The 19,079-nt window shown below is 35.1% G+C and overlaps 5 protein-coding genes across 5 annotated transcripts; 4 read left to right on the forward strand and 1 right to left on the reverse strand.

The window, feature by feature from the left end:
• Window positions 1–267: 267 nt before the first annotated feature.
• Window positions 268–9,382, reverse strand: BX664DRAFT_290167 (uncharacterized protein; the record flags this gene model as incomplete). The annotated part of the gene is made up of 17 exons (XM_051541869.1): window positions 268–615; window positions 730–891; window positions 969–1,059; window positions 1,154–1,282; window positions 1,347–1,450; window positions 1,501–1,671; window positions 1,761–2,143; window positions 2,248–2,674; window positions 2,825–3,427; window positions 3,749–3,871; window positions 4,103–5,599; window positions 5,744–6,766; window positions 6,923–7,183; window positions 7,274–7,478; window positions 7,551–8,220; window positions 8,466–8,721; window positions 8,848–9,382. The coding sequence occupies 17 exons, from the start codon at window positions 9,380–9,382 to the stop codon at window positions 359–361; spliced, it is 6,897 nt and encodes a 2,298-aa protein (XP_051405398.1). The 3' UTR covers window positions 268–358.
• Window positions 9,383–10,395: 1,013 nt separating this feature from the next.
• BX664DRAFT_254116 (60S ribosomal protein L15) lies at window positions 10,396–11,089 on the forward strand (the record flags this gene model as incomplete). The annotated part of the gene is made up of 2 exons (XM_051540350.1): window positions 10,396–10,481; window positions 10,567–11,089. Coding segments are annotated over 2 exons (609 nt in total), but the record flags the coding sequence as incomplete, so codon positions are not given.
• Window positions 11,090–12,293: 1,204 nt separating this feature from the next.
• BX664DRAFT_237323 (phosphoesterase) lies at window positions 12,294–13,392 on the forward strand (the record flags this gene model as incomplete). Its single annotated transcript, XM_051540189.1, has 5 exons — window positions 12,294–12,440; window positions 12,515–12,650; window positions 12,754–12,932; window positions 13,027–13,045; window positions 13,163–13,392. Coding segments are annotated over 5 exons (711 nt in total), but the record flags the coding sequence as incomplete, so codon positions are not given.
• Window positions 13,393–13,673: 281 nt separating this feature from the next.
• Window positions 13,674–15,507, forward strand: BX664DRAFT_255389 (phosphoesterase; the record flags this gene model as incomplete). The annotated part of the gene is made up of 8 exons (XM_051540409.1): window positions 13,674–14,163; window positions 14,237–14,323; window positions 14,406–14,590; window positions 14,674–14,839; window positions 14,912–14,961; window positions 15,027–15,152; window positions 15,213–15,258; window positions 15,344–15,507. The coding sequence occupies 8 exons, from the start codon at window positions 13,674–13,676 to the stop codon at window positions 15,505–15,507; spliced, it is 1,314 nt and encodes a 437-aa protein (XP_051405401.1).
• Window positions 15,508–16,070: 563 nt separating this feature from the next.
• On the forward strand, window positions 16,071–18,316 carry BX664DRAFT_322213 (cytochrome P450). Its single transcript, XM_051543450.1, has 9 exons — window positions 16,071–16,213; window positions 16,278–16,384; window positions 16,461–16,609; window positions 16,698–16,753; window positions 16,829–17,182; window positions 17,238–17,392; window positions 17,466–17,733; window positions 17,818–17,957; window positions 18,041–18,316. The coding sequence occupies exons 1-9, from the start codon at window positions 16,079–16,081 to the stop codon at window positions 18,228–18,230; spliced, it is 1,554 nt and encodes a 517-aa protein (XP_051405402.1). The 5' UTR covers window positions 16,071–16,078; the 3' UTR covers window positions 18,231–18,316.
• Window positions 18,317–19,079: the final 763 nt, after the last annotated feature.

Consider the following 19,079-nt stretch of genomic DNA (forward strand, 5'->3'; position numbering starts at 1 on the left):
AAAAAAAAAAAAAAAAAAGGCAGTAGATGACGTTTCTACCTTCCATTGAATTGTATTTCACGGTAAAATATATATATATATATATATATTGAACAATGAATACTAATATCGACTTTTCAATACGAGAAGTCGATATCGTCGGTATTCCATCATTAAGAGAAAATCATACTGGTATTACCGTGTTTATCGGAATAAATTCTTTGATATTCTATGATTTTAGTTAGTTTGTTGAAATCATGTCGCAGAGAATATATATGAATAGTATATAATAATTAATAATAATAATAATCTTTTATTGAATAAAGAATATACACTATACAGTAAGATAATAATATCTAATGATTTTCATAAAAGTCGTTCAATGGGATTCGTTGTCTTCGTCATAGTCCGTTGGGTGATGGTGATGATAAGTGCTAGGATAGGATAATCGGTTTTGCCTTGCCAGAGCCCACACATCTGGTACCATCAAAAAGTATCGTTCCATGGCCGCACGGAAACGTAAGCGATAGAGTCTTGGAGACACAATGGTAGGTTCTTTGCCACCGCCACCTAAGAAGACAGATTCCTTGACCCAACTTTCCAATTTCTTGTCCCAAGTGAATGTTCGGATAAAATCTAAGGTAAAAAAAAAAAAAAAAAAAAAAATCTCAGTGAATGGTTTCTTTGATGTAATGATACTTTTTTTTTTCTTCTCCTTCCTCCTCCTCTTCTTGATGGGATGTATCTTACCAACTATACCAACAACCAATTCATGACGTTCTTCATCAATTCCAACTAAAAGAGAATAATCCATCACATTCCTTCCTGATAAAAAGAGTGTGTCATTATGAAGTGAACTTCGTAGGATTTCTTTAGAATGAGCACGAATAAACAAAGGTGATTGGAATATAACTTTAAAACAAAAAAATAAATAAATAAAAGATAAGTGTTCATCTATCAATTCTGTATAATCATCATCAAATACTTACGTTCCACGAGATTCTCATCAAGTAAAACTTCGTCTTCCTTGCCAGTAGATTCCACATGTCTATTCCGCATTGATCCCTTCAAATCAAAAATCTATAGATTCCAAAAAAAAAAAAAAAAAAAAAAAAAAATCGAGTTATACCTCCATCACTTGTTTTGCCTTCACTTCTCCATGATGATGCATTACCTTTTTCACGTTCCGTTGATAAAAGAGATTTTCCATCACTAGCACATCCATTCTCATTGATTTTCCAGTACTTGAATTCTTGTAACCAATACTATAAAATCCAAATATCTTGGCAAGTACAGTAGGTAGCTAAAAAAAAAAAAAGAGAAATTAAACACATGATTCAACATATACAGAAAGATTTTCAACTTACTTCTGTAAAGAATGCTTTTGATAAGTATTGGAAATACGCTGGAGCAAAACCTAAAAATGCGTCTAATTCAAATCGAGATAACTGCTTCATCAAAAATCGATCATCTAAGAAATTGAAATAAGTATCTACAGATATCATACGGCAATTTCAATACCTTTTGTCTTCAAAAAGGCCGATCCTGATTTTCCACCCACTGGATCCCATTTGATACAATTGGCCAAGGAAAAGATATAAGTTTCATCACATCCACATTGACGTCGTAGAGCATCAAATTGTTCGGTAAAGAAAGTTTTACAGAAAAACTTAGTAGTGCCATCAGAAAAGTCTATATGAAACGAGATAATAATAATATTAAAAAAAAAAAAAAAGAAAATAAACAACGTTTCTTTCAAAATTGATTTGTTAAACACTTACTGTAGCGCACATGACTTCCAGATTCACGTAGTAGCGTTTCTTGAATACGAGCTTGTGTCATTTCTGTTTCCACACCAGAACCATGATTTGTTGTTGTTGTTGATCCTCCACCCCCTGATATTGACTGGTCCAAAATGATATCATCAAATGATTCCGCAATAGTATTGGTATCATCTAACATTGACGCTGTATCTGTTGTTGTTGTTGTTGTTGTTGTTGTTGTTGTTGTTGTTGTTGTTGTTGTATTCGCTTTTGTTAAATCGTTCATTTCCTTCATCTTCTTCAAATAATCATCACAACTAAGTGTGTAGGCAATGATGGTACTTGGTTCATCTTCACGTACAATCACAAATGAGTCCGGCAGCACATGTTCCATTGGATTCCTATTTCAAAGCAACCAAAAATGTTGAATGTCATTTCATCCTTTTTTTTTTTTTTTTTTTTTTTTTTTTTATATATAGACATATATATGTATATACCAACTTACATTGGATTTTCCAGAGGTAAAAGATTGGCCGTTCCACTATCCGTCAAAAAACTAGTGATAGTTTTCATAAACGATGTCTTTTCAAACGTTTGATGTTTGACATCATCCAAATCGACAGTTCGTCTAGTTGATCTTTCCAATAAGGCATTTCGAGGAAGTCTAATAGAAAGTTGATCATCCGTGTTTGCAATTTCTTTGTTGTAACCGTCTGTTGTAGCCATTTTTTTCGTTTGATTCGATGTCGATATATTTCCTACTGTCGCAGTCATATCCCTAGTTGCTGTTGATGTTGCTGTTACGTTGCTTAGTTCATTTGTTTCAGTAGATGGAGTGGTTGCCGCAGGTGAAGATAGAAGTTCAGACGCTAAAGGCAGCTGATTATCAATGATGCTTGTACTTATGCCGCTATCAGTCGTAGCACTTGTATCTGAACGTTCCAATATGGATGCAGGTCTATCAATTGTTCCTGATGTGATTGATGTCCGCTCTGCAGGTGATTGTGGCGATTTTGATATCGATGCTATGGCTGCTGCTACTGATTGATCCACCTTGACCTTATCGATAGTTGAGTTTGGACTCACTGCTGAAGTACCAGAATAGGGTGCTTGGGGTGAAAAGTAATCAATAGGTTCATCCAAATTCCTACTGCTTTGATGAATGTCATTACCACCAAAATCCGTCAACTGCTGCAATCCTAGTATTGTGTTGCCACGAGGTTGTCGACCTTCTGAAGGAGTATTGTCATCCATATTGTATTGTTTTCGTTTTGTACTGCCATTGTCGTGATAAGCATTGTCATGATCAGTAAATTCATCCAAATCGCTCACCAAGAATTCATCATCCATATCTTCCTTGACTAAATCATTTGCTTGAGTGTATACTTGGATATATGTTTTCTTCCGAGGTAGTCTTGATCGAAATTGACTTTGCTGATGTTGACGAGAGTTTAGTCGAGTCATGGATGCCGTACTACCGCCACTGAAATCACTGCTGATATTGCTGTTGTTAGGTCCAGTAGTTCTTCGTCGAATACTACCAAGTGCACGTCGGTCATAATCACTATTGGCATACGAACTTTTGAACATCGACGGAATATGTTGTAAACTTTGCGTCTGTGGGCTGCCGAAATATCGTTCATGTCGATCACGATGTTTTTCTTGTTGTTGATGTCGCATAAATACTGTTGATGATGATGCTGTATCATTTCCAATAGATGTCGTATCTTTGTTTGGTCCTTCATTGCCAGATGCTGTTGGTAAACATATACGACTTTCACTAGGTACAAAAATCCGTTTTTCCTTTCCATTCACATTTCGATGAGCCGTATCTTTGCTTGTCGGTAGACGTAGTCTGGGTGTCGTAACATTCAATTCAAAAGAGGATGGAACCCGCAGAGGAGCCATATGTATCTTGTTTCCACCACCGGTCAGAATCATTTTTTTGTTGAGGGCTCCTGGGGCTGTCAAAGTGTCGTAGATAGGAGGTGATAGCTGAGGTCGACTAATACTGCTAATATTGATATTTGGAATAGGAATACGAGAAGGAGTCATTGCAGCTGTAGATGGTCCTGGACTTTTTGCACGTATATTGGTTGGTGATAGCCGTTCATCCTTATCATCAGATACTCTAAATCGAAGTTGTAATTCACGATTCAATTCTCTTGAAAGTTGTCGTCGTATTGAAGGTCTTAATAAAGAATGTCGATGATCCGAAGAAATATCCCCACGATTTTCATCATTGTCACTTGATCCATCATTTTCTGATATTGCCATATTCATATCCACTTGACCATCACTAGGTGAACTTGAGAGCATAGGTAGCATTGTAGGAGATGTATCCAAAGCATGAGTAGTACCATCAGATGTATTCCTAAGCAAGTATCCAATCATTGTATTCTCATCATCACCATCCAAACCAATGCCAAGAAGAGGTAGATCTGCTGTTTCTGAAGAGCGTTTTATCCGTTCATTCCCAACCATATCGATGTTATCATTCGAATCGTATATCGTACTACTGTTTGTGTCTGGAGGAAACATTTTTCGTAATTGACTAGCAGTGATTTTTCGTAATTCCCGTTCAGGTAATAGATATTGTCGAACTAGTTCCGTGTATTCCATTTCCCATTCAACCATTTCTTGATAAAGGATACGTCGCACCCAGTTGATTGTCAATGTGTCGCTTTTTGCAGTGGTAGCATAGATGTTTTGGAGTATCTGAAGTACCTTCTTCTTTGTACCTTCACTACGATCAGATAAATCATTCAGTTCAGCCTTACATTCGTCCAATTGAAAAGGATCCACCAGATCATAGGGAAAAGCCTTATTACGTTCGATGATAGATTGATAAAACTTATTAATCTTGGTTCGCAATAACTTGAGTTCATCATCCTTGAGAGCAATTTGTACTTGACTGAGCATAAATAATTTGGTCGGAGGAGCTGCCACTTCGAGTAAATCAATAGGTTCATACTGAAATCCAACTGAAAGATCCATATAGCCAAAGAATCGGACATGATGACGACCCATTTCATGAGGACAAATATCAGCTCTACAATGTACACCTTGTTGATACAAAAATAATTCCAAAAACTTGCCAAATGAATAGTTCCAAGTACTTTCAGATACTCTCGCCACTTGAGTCGCCTTTTTGCATTCCTTACAATAACTCCACATGAGTAACTTGTCATTCATACCAGGGATAGGACATTCAAATTGTTGGGTAATCACGTTGACTCTTGCTTCGCCATGAGCGTATGATAGATAATGATGCATAGTTGGATGATCACACATAGGAGAAGGACAAGGTTCCAAAGCATCAGTAAAAAGATCCATAAGATATTGACCAAGTGGGATATCAGAAGGATAGCGATAATATTCAAAGACACGGATTTGAGGACCATAACAAGGCATTGTTGTCACCGTACATACATTGGAATAAAGCACCACAATATTTTGATGATAAAATGGACTAATATAATCTGGACTTTCACGAACATAGGCATCCCAAGCACGATTCAATTGATGTTGTTTGGCGACCAGTAATTCGTAACGTGACCCTAATAATGTTGATGCTGATGATGATAATGATGAAGATGATAATGGAGCAGATAGAAGAGAATTATGACCACGAAGAGAAAAATCACCAGTATGTCGATCAAATGTGTTCCGAGTTGGTGACATCGCTGTTGTCGTCGCAGATCCATGAGGATGTTGCAAGGTAACGTTGCGCCTGAGAGATGCTAGTTTGTCTTCTGTTTCCTTGAGTCTTGTCAGTAAATAAGGAGGAGGAAATACTACGTATTGAGATGCAGACAAAATGGTATCATGATAAACTTTGAGAAAAGATTGTAAAGCTTCGGATTTATGTCCACCTTGAATATCATCAACTTGTTGTTGTTGTTGGCCATCGTTTCCACTCTCCTTCAGAACAACAGCTGTAGTATTATTATTCGATAAACCGCCCAAAATACCTTGATTGTTGCCGTTCCCGCCATTACTATTTATTCCATCTGCTTCATTCTTGTCTTGCATGTTCAGATAAGCATCCTTGATAGCTACGATTTGAGACTCTTCCAGACCACGATTCTTAGCAAAAGAATCCCGAAGTAAAGCGGTTTCCAATTTGAGATTATTGACCACAAATACCATAAAGTCCATCACCCGTTTGATAATTTCCAAAGTTTGTTCTGTTCCACCTCGTAATACAATAGTACCGCCAAGATCAGGAGGACAATCATCAAATAGAAGTAAAGTTTTACGACGATTTGGAATCCATTCATGCAAATAAGTCCGAATTTCAAAAGAACCACATTGTCCAAAAGATAGATCACCTTGTAGTTTGTCGACAGTAGGCACCACACTAGCTTGAGTACATCGAGCCACAGCTTCAATCACACTATACTTGACATTGTGGATTACCGGAATGTTGGCCTCCAGTAAGATTTCCAGTGCCAGTCTTGATACCGTGGATTTCACTAGTAATAATGATGGTCGCAAGGCAATGATCCGACCCACCAATTTGCTGATATGTTCTCGTTCTTGTGATATAACTGGTTTAATCGATAAAAGTTGATTCCCCATCTCTACCCGAGAATAATCCAAAGAGAATAAAAGAATAAGAATTCGAGGTTGTGATATATTCCTTGCCATTCGCTTGTGAGCCACATTTTTAGAACACATAACACCTTTGACGTAAAAGCTATCAGATGGAAGTCCACCAGGTATTTTCTTGATCTTGACATAATGTCGTACATCCATGTCGTCACCAGCACATACATCAGGTTGTACATGATCCGCCATTTTGAGAAGAAGATTCATGATTGTCGTTTCCCATTCAGATTTCCTATCATCAGACAAATCTTGCAAACTAGTTTCATCCATCAACTGTCGTAAAAGTCTTTGAGCGTGTCGTAAAGAACTGAAGCTTAGTTCTGCATTTGATGTTGGTGCTGAAAGTCGTCGATGTCTAGCCGCCCACATTTTTGACTTGATATCTTGTGTGAATTGCTGTTCATTCATACCTCCAGTGTTACTCAAAGTCGGTAAAGATAGTGTTGAAGTCGATGTTGCTGTTGCTGCTGCTGTTGCTGGTATTGATGTTGATGGTGGCAGTAATATATCTGAACCAAATAGACTTGGATTGTCGTTTCCATTCAAATTAAGACCATAGCCAATACCAGAGGCCGACTGAGAGTATAAAAATGAACTTGGTGACCAGTTTTCATAATTGGTAGCATCAGATTTTGACAAGTTGGATGTATTTACTTGTAAATTCCCATACCTATCCTTTCGCCCACGAGTCCCATAACTGTTGCTTGTACTTTGCCTTCTAAGAGATGAATAGGATCGTTTGCGTAATGGTGTCATACTACCTCGTAACTCTGCTGTTCGTTTGGCACGAAGTTGTGTATCATAAGATTCGCTGTCGCTTCCAGTTGCTGAATGTATCTGATCTGTAGTAGCCACCTTTCTCGTAGATGCCGAATTTGAATAACTATGACGGAATGGATTGTGTAAATTATAAGAACTACCAGAAGGATGTCGGGATATACTTCCACCAAGTGCACTGTTTGATCGATGTCGTCCATCATAGTTGTTGTTACTAAATAATAAATCTTGAGCGCCCCATCCGATTTGACTTTCATCGCTATCCCTTCTATAAAAGTATGGTGATAATGCATTTTCAGTAACAACTGTCCCTCCGCCATGATCCATATATCGCAATTGTTGTTGCTGTTGTTGTTGTTGTTGTTGTTGTTGTTTTCCATTCATAGTTGGTGATGATGCTGATGTTCTACGTGATACCATATTTGGACCATATTGGGAAGAAAGTCGCAAATCATCTGCAGTGATTGAGGTAGTGGTATTTGATCTTGATCTTGGTTTCAGTAAAAACGAGCCAGCGTCTAGTAAACGTTTGAGACCACCAGGATCATTGTCATTATTAGTCGCCATTTGTTCCCCATGAGCATAAAGTGAATCGATAGATGAACCTGATGGAAAAGGTGCTAGAATTGGAGTTACTGGAGTTGTTGGAGTAGTTGATACAGCTGAAATATCCGTTGCCTTTGCCAATCCAGAATGGAGATGCTGATGTTGATGATGATGATTGTGATGATGCTGATTGCGATGATGATGATGATGATGATGATGGTGATGATGATGATTGTGATGGTTTGTCATTGTATCGCTCAAGATTGCCATTGAATCGTGATCGCCTATTTCCAATGCTAATGTGGTAGAATTTTCGTTGCCATATTTGGAGTTGGATGAATTTTTGACAGCGGTAGTTGGGATTTGCATCATAGGAGCTGCCAACGGTGGGTTTTGACAAGGTATCACAGGTTTATATGGTTCTTCTGGTTCCTTTGATGAGATAGATTTGCTGATGCCAATATCCATATTATCTGCAAGGTCATATTTGGATGAAGAGAGTGGCCTAGGACTAGATATTGTTGAGACGGTGGATGTGTCCCTCATATTTCCAAATTGTTGTTCCGTGTAACAAAAGTTGCATATCCGAACCTGCCCCTTTTGATTGTAAATTTTTCCAGGAATGATATGAGAGGCGCATTTCGAACAGAAGATCTGACCTATATATATATATATGTATAAGAAAAGATCATGTTGTTAATTATTAATATGTAAAAAAAAAAAAAAAAAAAAAAAAAAAAAAAAAAAAAAAAAAAAAAAAAAAAAAAAATATTTATTATGATCCACTTACCACAAAACCTACAATGATGTCTTCTTCTAAACATGGTGAATTGCTTTCGACACTTGTAACATTCCTTGCATTGCTCATCGGGCATCCAAAACTCCTTGTCTTGTTTTTGTCCCCGTAAACGTGCCATGATCCTTCCTAAAGAGTTGGTGTTTGAGATAGAGAAATTGGTAGCAATAGATTGGGTATCACTGTCGATTGATTTAGACTTCGTCATAGGTAAAGTGTGATTGATTTCTGGAGAGTATTGAGAATCTGTTGATATATCTGTTTTGCTATTCCTACGATGAGACGGTAGTTCAGCTGTTGAAGGTGAAAAATGAACGTGATCATCAGACTTGGTGACGACTAGCGGTTGCGAAGTCAAGGTATCAACATTACCATTGTTGTTTCCATTCATTGAAGAGGTTGTTGATGTACTTGCTGAGGTTTGAGCGGTTGCAGTGGTAATGACTACACTTGCGGTAGGTGGAGCTTTTGAAGATGTTGATAGATTTGGAGTGGGACCAGCAGTGGATTGAGTCGAGTCATTGTTGGAACTTGTAGAAGATGAAGAAAGATGTAAAGCCAAATTGTCTATACTACCAGAATGTGGTGGAGTATACTGTTTTTGCTGTTGAGAATTTCTAGTTGCCAGTTTGGAAAGATCAGAAGATTCTATCAAAGTAACTTTTGACGAAGAAGGATGTAGAATAGCAGTCAAATCAGAACTGGAAGGCATATTGATATCTTGTTCAGTGTTGAATTCTTCATAAGACGTTGATTTATCGTATATTGATGGATGTTCATCTTGTTGACCTATTGAAACTGCTGTTTTGACTTTTTCATATAACTTGGAAAGGATACCTTCATGATCAGGTTCCATTTCGGGTGTATCAAAATTGAAACTTGTCAGTGTAGTTTGATTTTCTTCCATTATTGATAGAATAGGTATAAATGACGTTGATATTTCAATTCGCCAGCATATTAAAACAAGAATGAAGTAAAGAGAAAAAAAAAATGAAAAGAAAGAAAAGCTTTTTAAATTTCCAACATAATTTTTAGGGAATTCTTTCCCACCACTGAATTTGAATTTTGCAGGATTGTGTCAGATAATATAGATTTCTTTTATTATTATTATTACTATACCCCTTTTGATACTACTATTACTGTTATTAATACTCTAAAACAAAACATGTCATTGATCATGAGGGATAAACTAGTGTGGTAAATAATCAAACGACCAAATAAAACTACGTCATTTCTTTATTATTGATGACCAGTGACACTGATACTTGCCAGATACAGAAGAAGATTATACAGAAAAAACAAAAAAACAAAAATCATGGTTCCACTTTTCAAGCTAGTTCTTATTATTATGTAATGTTACCTCTCCCCTCATGCAAAATGATATGTCTTATTATTATCACTGTAGAAAGGAGGGTTCAAAGTTGACTTCAAAGGCACTGGGTTTGAAATACCTCTGCAATTTTCAAAGTAGGGCTTGAGTCCATTTTCGGATCTTCCTCTTTTCATCCAACCATATCCATAACAAGGTATATAAGAAATTGAGGAATAGCAGAGAAGGCTGGAAACGATTATTGGGGACGAACGATATATATTACCTAGATAGTTGGATATCGATTATGTAGACGGATGGATGGATGGATGGATGGATGAATGGATGGATGGATGGATGAATGAATGGGTGTGATGAATGGCAAAACGATACAATATCTGGAACGATGAAATTTTATTTAACAATCAGGAACTGACTAATCTTTTTTTTTTTTTATTTATATTAATAGGATTAGTACTTTATCATGGGTGGTAAGTTATAAAAGTTCATTCGACATTATCGAAATCTACTTTTTTTTTTGACGATCTATAGACATTTGACTGACCTCTTCTTTTTTTTTTCTCTCTTTCTTTTCAACCAAACTATCTTTAGCCTACAAATATCTCGAAGAATTGCAAAGAAAGAAGCAATCGGATGTCCTCCGTTTCTTGCTCCGTGTTCGTTGTTGGGAATACAGGTACACCAATGAAAAATAAAAGGAAACTTTAGGAAGAAAGAGGATAATTAAGCTCATTATTATATATATGTATATTTTAATATAGACAATTGAACGTCATCCATCGTGCTTCTCGTCCTTCTCGTCCTGATAAGGCTCGTCGTTTGGGATACAAGGCTAAGCAAGGTTTCGTTATCTACCGTATCCGTGTTCGTCGTGGTGGCCGTAAGCGACCTGTTCACAAGGGTGCTACTTATGGTAAGCCTGTCAACGAAGGTGTGAACCAACTCAAGTATCAACGCTCTCTCCAATCCACTGCTGAAGAACGTGTCGGTCGCAAGTGTGCCAACCTCCGTGTCCTCAACTCTTACTGGATCAACCAAGATGCCACTTACAAGTACTTTGAAGTTATCCTTGTCGATCCTTCCCACAAGGCCATCCGTCGTGATCCCCGTATCAACTGGATCGTCAATGCCGTTCACAAGCGTCGTGAAGCTCGTGGTCTTACTGCTATTGGTAAGAAATCCCGTGGTAAGGGCAAGGGTCATTTGTTCACCAAGACTCGTGGTTCCGGTCGTCATGCCAGCTGGAAGAGACGCAACACCCTTTCTCTCCGTCGTTACCGTTAAACGACTTTGGATATTTAGTATTAGCGCTAGTATTCTCTCTATTTTTATTCAATAAAAATTGTTCATTGTTTTTATTTATATCTTTATTATATTTTGGGATATCTGGGATCATAGGGTAATGACATGAAATGATGGATGATGTCCTATCACGTCTCTTATGGCTTAATAGAACTTGCCAATGTTACAGTATACATACCTTTTTTATTCGCCTTTCCCTTTATTCTAGTTTTTTTTTTTTTTTTTTTTTTTTTTTTTTTTTTTTTGTCTCAATTCAAAGTGAATAAACTACCATTAACGATGACAACGTGCCTGCATGATCAATGATTATTTAGCAGGATCATCATTTGCTGGTATCTCACCATCCCGAAAAAAAAAGACGGATGATCATATTCATTTCTCATCAATGTTTGGATAATAGGAAGAAATACGTAATGTGTTAACGCACTAATGGTACTACCTTATTTTCTCCCGCAGTACAATGGAAAAAGTTGATTCTTCAGTTTGACTAACATAAGGGTTTATTTTCCTTTTGAGAATAGATCTAAAGAAGAGAGATTTATTACCTTTATTGTCCTGTGTCACAATAGTTACACTAAACATATTACACTGCGTGGCTACAAATGAATCTACCTATAGCGAGTCTGTAAATGTACGCATGGTAACAGAAACTTTTATATATAAAATGAACAGATGATAATGATGATGATGATGATGATGATTTTATTTTGCTTATTAAAGTTACCACTATATATTGATGACAAAACTAAAATAGTGATTTGAATTATTCTATCCGAAGAATAACAAAATCCTGTGTGACAGATCTTGTATACAATTTTATCATTAAATATGAATTGAACTCAAAAGTATAGTTTGTTTCCCCTTTGACAGGAATCATCCCCCTATTCACATGATATTACATAGACAAAGTCATCTCTGTTTCTGCTATGCCTGTCACTCCGATACGGATTCCAAAAAAAAAAAAAAAAGCAATTATAAAGCCTCACTTTCTCTCACTCTCCTCTTTAATTCAATTGCTTCTTCCTTTGCCTTTTGATAACAAACTACTTTTATGAAGTGGTCTATTTTTACAACCATTGTGGCAACAGGACTGTTATTGTCCTCATCATCTGTTTCTGCAGTTCCTGTTAGTGGCAATAATTTATCATCATCATCTTCTTCTTCTAAGCTTGTCCCTGGAAAAAATTTTGATCGTGTGGTAGTTGTTGTCCTTTCAGATGCTAATTATGATGATGCAATGAAAGATGATTATCTCTCATCGTTGGCAAAAAAACATAATGGCATTTCCTTGACAAATTATAAAGCTTTGTCTCATCCGTCTCAAGGAAACTATGTAAGTGCATACTTTTTTTTTTCCTAATGATCAACATCCTATCTTATTATTTTTTTTTCTTTATTTAAAAATAGATCGGTATGATTAGTGGTTCCACTTCAGGAGTTCATTTGGATTTCGATGCCAATATTGATGATCGAAAATCAATTGTGGATTTACTTGAAAAGAAACAGATCTCGTGGAAAGCTTATCAGGAAGATTACCCTTCAGGTATTATTATTATTGATATGATCATCATCCTATTATTATTATTATTATTATTTTATAGTGATTAAACCGCTTTGTTATTGTTGATCTTTTTTTTTTTAAATAGACGGCAAGTGTCATAATGATACATCCATTGGTAATTATGCACGCAAGCATAATCCGTTCATCTCATTTACCAATATCTCGGGTAATCCTACTCGTTGCAGTAACATTGTACCTGGTACTCAATTGGATGATGATATCAAAAATAATCAAGTTCCTCAATTTGTCTTCTATACTCCTAATGTAATGGATTTATATATATAAATATATGTCGGTTGTACCTATGCAAACTCTAACCTTTTCTTCATTTAATCATTTTCTCACAACCTTGATATAGATGAATAACAATGGCAGAAGTAAAAGATAGAACAAAGCAGAAAAAGTTTTAAAAATTTATTTCCAAATTTGGTACTCATTGCCTTATTCTTCTCCTTTGTATTCCTTTTTTTTTTTTTTTTAATTTAATTCTATAGACAGCAATTTGGCAACTGCATCCAAATGGCTTTCCTCTTTTTTGGAACCCAAACTCACGCAATCTACTTTTAGCAAGAATACACTTTTTGTTATCACTTGGGATAAGCAAGAAACATTGGTATCAGTTCATAATCATGTATTAACAGTATTGTTAGGTTCTCCTGTAAAGAGAACTTCTATTACTGATGGTGTACCTTATGATCATTATTCTATTCTCAAGACAATTCAAAATAATGTGAGTCTTTCGGTTACTGAATTTCTTTTTCTTGTTTCCTTTTTTATATATATATATATATATATATATCCTAACTCCTTCTTTTTTTTCTCTCTCTTCTTTCTTTCCTTTTTTTTTTTTATTTTCCTCAGTGGAATCTTCCTTCTTTGGGTCAGAATGATGACAAAGCCACACCTTTTATTCTCAAAGACCTTGCTGGTAAGACTATATTTTTGTTTTTATTTTATTTCTGGAAGTATAGTTTTATTCATGTTATTCCGTTTTTCCATTTGTCTATGATAGAAAATGGCGCATCTGAAAAGATCAAGAACGTGGTGATTCTTATGTTTGAAAACCGAAGCTACGATCGTTTAATGGGTTGGTTCAAATACAACAACGAACTGGATGGATTGACTGGCAACGAATGCAATTATTTGGATCCTACTGACAAGACCAGCTTGAAGATCTGCGCTACTAATAAAGGTCTTTTGAAAGATCCTCTTGACCCAGGACACGAATATACTGATACAACTCAACAAATTAGCGGTAATGGTTCTCTTTCTTCCAACGACGTGAAAATGGCCAATATGGATGGTTTTGTGGCTAACTTTGCTAAAAATTATCCTAAAATCAAAAACAATGCTACTGCTCTTCACCAAATCATGGATGGATTCGACCCAAGTAGTGTTCCTATTACCTATGAATTGGCTTCCAATTATACAGTATTTGACCGATGGTTTGCCTCTTTCCCTGGTTCAACAATGCCAAATAGGATGTACCTTCATAGTAATCAAAAAAAAAATTAAAAAGATAACATGAACAGACTAAAGACTCATATTCTTTTTTATTCTTATTAAAGGTGCAACATCACATGGTGAAGTGTTTACTGATGGTGTCAAATATATTCCAGGATATCCCCAGCGAACCATTTATAATAACTTGGATGGTAAAAAAAAAAAAAAGATCAAATATTTAATTGACATTGAGCTAATGGTTGTTTCTTTTTTATTTATTTATTTTCATATTAGATGCTCAAATTGAATGGGCAAACTATTATCAAGAAATTCCTACTTTATTGATTTTTGATCAACTTCGTTTGGGTTCGCTGAGTCATTACAAGAACTGGAGCCATCTCAAGAAAGATGCTGCTGCTGGTACATTACCTCCCGTTTCCTTTATTGATCCAGCTTACTTTTCTATTGGAAACTGTATTGTAAGTGATAATAAAGATGAAACTGAAAATCCTCAATATAGATAATAACCTTTTTTTTTTTTTTTTGTTGGATCTACTAATAGGTGGAAAATGATGCTCATCCTCCTTCTGATGTTGCCGATGCCGAAAAGCTACTCAAAGAAGTATATGAAATGATCCGTGCCTCTCCCCAATGGAATGAAACTTTACTTATTGTTACTTTCGATGAACATGGTGGTTACCATGATCATCATCCAACTCCTCTTGCAAGTGGTAAGATAATCCCATCAGAAAATAGGTATGATTTAGACTCTCACTATTTTTTCTTTTTTTGATTTTTAGTTCCCAACCCTGATGGTATCAATCACACAGACTTTAATTTTGATCGATTGGTAAGAAATAGATAATACAAAGATAATCACTAATGCTGATGATTTCATCCTATATATTTAAATAGGGTATTCGTGTGCCTGCTATTCTTATTTCTCCTTGGGTGAAAAAGGGTGCTGTTATCCATGAAGCTAAAGGTCCTTATCCTGATTCCCATTATGAACATTCATCTGTGCCTGCTACAATTAAGAAGGTAATGATAGAAAAATAAAATGAAGGAAACTCATTTTAATGGCTATGTTATTTGTATTAGTTGTTCAATTTACCAAACTTTTTGACTAAACGTGATGCTTGGGCTGGTAAGACAAAATAAAATATATAGTAAGAAATAAAAAGACTGATTCTTTTTTTTTAAAAAAAAAAATTGTATATTACCATCGATAGGTACTTTTGAAGATGCGATATCTCTTGATAAACCTCGTGAAGATTGTCCTATGACTCTATCTCAACCACCAAATCCTGTTGTTAATGCCACTATTACCAATCCTATCGGTAAGATATATTTACATGACTTTCTTCATTCAACTAACTTTTTCTATATTATTTGAAAATGTAGATAAAGCTCTTTGCGATGCTTTCAAAGCTATTCTTCAAGGCAAATAGATTATTGATTATAGTGGTTCATTTTATATTTTTATTATATCTTTCCATCTGAATAAACATTTTTTTTATGTACCTTTATTTTGAAGTAAAAAGATATTTTCCTAGTTTGTATGATCAAGCATTACATCCGATTTTATTCATTACTGTTACATAGGGCATCAGTCGGGTTTTACGGGGAAAAGTTAAGGTACTACAATTTCAGAACATTTGCCAAGAAAAATATTGTAAAGGGAATACTATCATATCATATTATGACCAATACAACATTGCTAAGCTTTCGAGATCATTATTTCAAAATATATATAAACTATTTCTCATTGGTAACACTTAGTCTTCCATATTATTTATTATATAATGCTAAAAGTGATGTTGATTCATGTTATGCTATCATAAAAAAAGAAGTGTAGCCTGTGTGACGTTATAGACCTATTTTCCTATTTTGGATTTTACTACAAAGTCATCTTTTATCGGCGTTTTTCATTCTTCTTTTCTTTTTCATTTTTTATTTTTATTTCAATGGATTCTCTTGCTATTCGACATAAGGTTGAACATTGGTTTGGATCTTATGTGCCTCAACATGTGGAAAAGAAACAAGTGAAGACGATTGGCTCAGCGATTATAATCACTTGGATATCATATAAGATAACATCTGTAAGTACTTTTTTTCTTTTCAATGAAGAGTATAAGTAATTTGTGGTTAATATATATATGATAGAAACTATATGATGCTTACTTTGGAAATCTCAGTGGAATCCCTGGTCCGTTTTATGCCAAGTTTTTTTCTATTCCAAGAGCTTTTACTGATATACCACGTGGAACAAGGTAAAGTGAACTTTTATCCTACAATACTACTCTACAAAATTCTTTTATTTAATAATATTTACTGAATCTATTCTAGTTACCGTCGAATGAAGGCTTTGCACGAAAAGTATGGCACTGTAGTGAAAATCAACCCTACTACGATTGCTGTGTCTGATAAAGATTGGATCAAAGAAATACTGGTCAAAGATGATTTACCTAAAGGTCCCGCTTATAGTTCACTACAAGGTATAATTACCTTCTTTATTTCCAATATTTTATATATTATTGACTTGTTCTTTTTTTTTTTTTTTTTGTATATATATATATATTAAAGACGATGATGGCCAGACATTATTCAATACAAGAGACAAAGTATTCCACAAACAACGTGTAAATCCAAAAAAAAAATCATCATATCGAGATAAACCAGCTAACTAATTCCATTATTATCTTCACTCTATTTAGCGTAGAATTGTATCTCCAGCATTTGCAATCAAATACCTCAACTCTCTTGAACCATTTATGGACTCTTGCACTGAAGCATTTATACACAGGATAGATAGAGATATTGCACAAACAATGTCTCAGCCAGATGGGTTTGGTACTGTTGATATATGGTCTCTCTTGGCGTGCTTAGCACTGGATATTATTGGAAATACTGCATTTGGCGAATCTTTCAACATGGTTGATACAAATGATCATTTTATTCCTCTAGCCATCAGCAAAGGTATGCGGTTTGCTCCAAAGTTGATCATGTATCCCTTTCTCGGTACGCTGGTCAAGATTTTCCATTTAAACAGCTCCCCACAATTTGACAAGGTAAGAACAAATGAAAAAAAAAAGATTTTTATATTAGTTTTTTATGCATTTATAGTTTATGCGTGACCTGATCACGAAAAGATTGACAAGTCATCAACGTCGGGATGACATTCTACAGATTTTGATCGATACTCAACAAGCATCACATCAAGAAGACCGTCTCACTGTAGATGCTATCATTGGTGAAGTGATTCTTTTCCTTATTGCTGGGTAATATTTCTATTTTTTTAATAGATGTGATTCATATACTAACATAAATAAATTTTTGTCCCTGTAAATCTAGATCTGAAACAACTTCTAATACTACTGGGTTTGCCATTATTGAACTCTTACGACATCCAGACAAAATGGAAAGATTACGAGCTGAAGTGGATACAGTACCTTTGGAAGAAAAGAATTTATTACATACTCACAATCAACTGAAGCACTTACCTTTCCTCAATGCTGTCATCAACGAAACTATGCGTCTCAATACTATTGCTTCCAATGGATTACAACGAATTACTGACTCGGACATTGTGTTGGGTGGCAAATTATTTGTTCCCAAAAATGTAAGGAAGAAAATAAATTCACTTTTTTTTTTTTTTTTTTTTTTTTTTTTTTTTTGGTACTTATCTCTTCATGAACAAATATAGACAGTTGTGATTTGTAGTCTCAATCATGCACAAAGAAATCCGGCTTACTGGCCTCGTGCTGAAGAATTCCTTCCAGAACGCTGGCTTGATGATGCAGAAACACCTCCTTGTTTGGACGCCTTTTATCCTTTTAGTGCTGGGTAAGCAGGAAAAAAAAAAGTGGGAAATGATAGAATGAGTCTTTCTTTTTAATACCAATATAACTTATCTTTTTTTTTTTTAGAACTCGAAACTGTATTGGAAAACAATTTGCTCTTCAAGAAATGCGTATCACACTTGCAATGTTGATCCGTCGATACGAATTCAAGGCGATCCCAGAAGAACTTGAACATGCAAAGGATGTACGTCAATTTATCACTCTTACGGTGGAAAAAAATAGTTTCAAGGTCTTGATGAAGAAACGAAATATCTAACCATGATGATGATGTTTAGTGGGATAGACTTTATATGTATTATTTTTGTAGTTTATGAAATAAAACAATCTTCTTATCTTATGTTATATGTAAAGATGATATCAATATGAAGAAATGATGGTTGGTAGAATAGTGGGTGACACATGTGTAATGACTGGATGAATGATGGGATTGTACGCTGGATGGAGTATGTTCATAGTAGTTGGATATATGGTATTATGATTAACGGTAAGACGGATTACGAATCACAATATTAGAAACGGTAATTATGAGGATAGAGACAATAAAATTAGTTTGACCTTCAGTTAACTTTATCCAAAAAAAAAGAAAAAGAAAAAGAGATTGTCCTTTTTTTTTTTTTTTTTTTTTTTTTTTCGAAAATCGCCTGATGACCACTCGACAATTTGAATTTTACAGCCAAAATTTGGCTGGGGAATTCGAAATTTTGGCTGTAAAATCCAAAAAAAATAAAAAATAAAAAAAAAAAGTAAAAAAATAAAAAATGAATCCACAGCTCTAATCACTCTTTAAATCCCATTTTTAAAGCTTAAATATATCGTCATGCTTGATAAGCGTTATTAACAAAAGATATGTATATTATCTATGATTACTTCTTTTGCTAGTGGATCGAAAAGACAATCTGTCGATAATGCAAAAAAAAGGCCATCTGACAGCTAATGTTCGGATCATTTTTCTCATTTGTTTGAGACACAAATCGATGACTTCAATTTTACTTGTGTAGATTGAGAAATCGTATCATTTTTTTCTCATAAGATGAATCAATTAATGTGATCACTCCATCGAGGAGGAACGTAATTAAAGAGTAGAATCAAGAAATACATAACTTCC

Source organism: Halteromyces radiatus (assembly GCF_025201355.1).
Source record: "Halteromyces radiatus strain CBS 162.75 chromosome Unknown BX664scaffold_1, whole genome shotgun sequence".
In the NCBI taxonomy this organism is placed as follows: Eukaryota; Fungi; Mucoromycota; class Mucoromycetes; order Mucorales; family Cunninghamellaceae; genus Halteromyces; species Halteromyces radiatus.

Excerpts from the sequence above, each read along its gene's own strand:
- BX664DRAFT_322213 (XM_051543450.1), top strand. The coding sequence starts at position 16,079 with ATGGATTCTCTTGCTATTCGACATAAGGTTGAACATTGGTTTGGATCT. Across the intron at positions 16,610-16,697 it reads CGCTTATAGTTCACTACAAG|ACGATGATGGCCAGACATTA; the intron begins GTATAATTACCT and ends TATATATTAAAG. Across the intron at positions 17,958-18,040 it reads TTTTATCCTTTTAGTGCTGG|AACTCGAAACTGTATTGGAA; the intron begins GTAAGCAGGAAA and ends TTTTTTTTTTAG.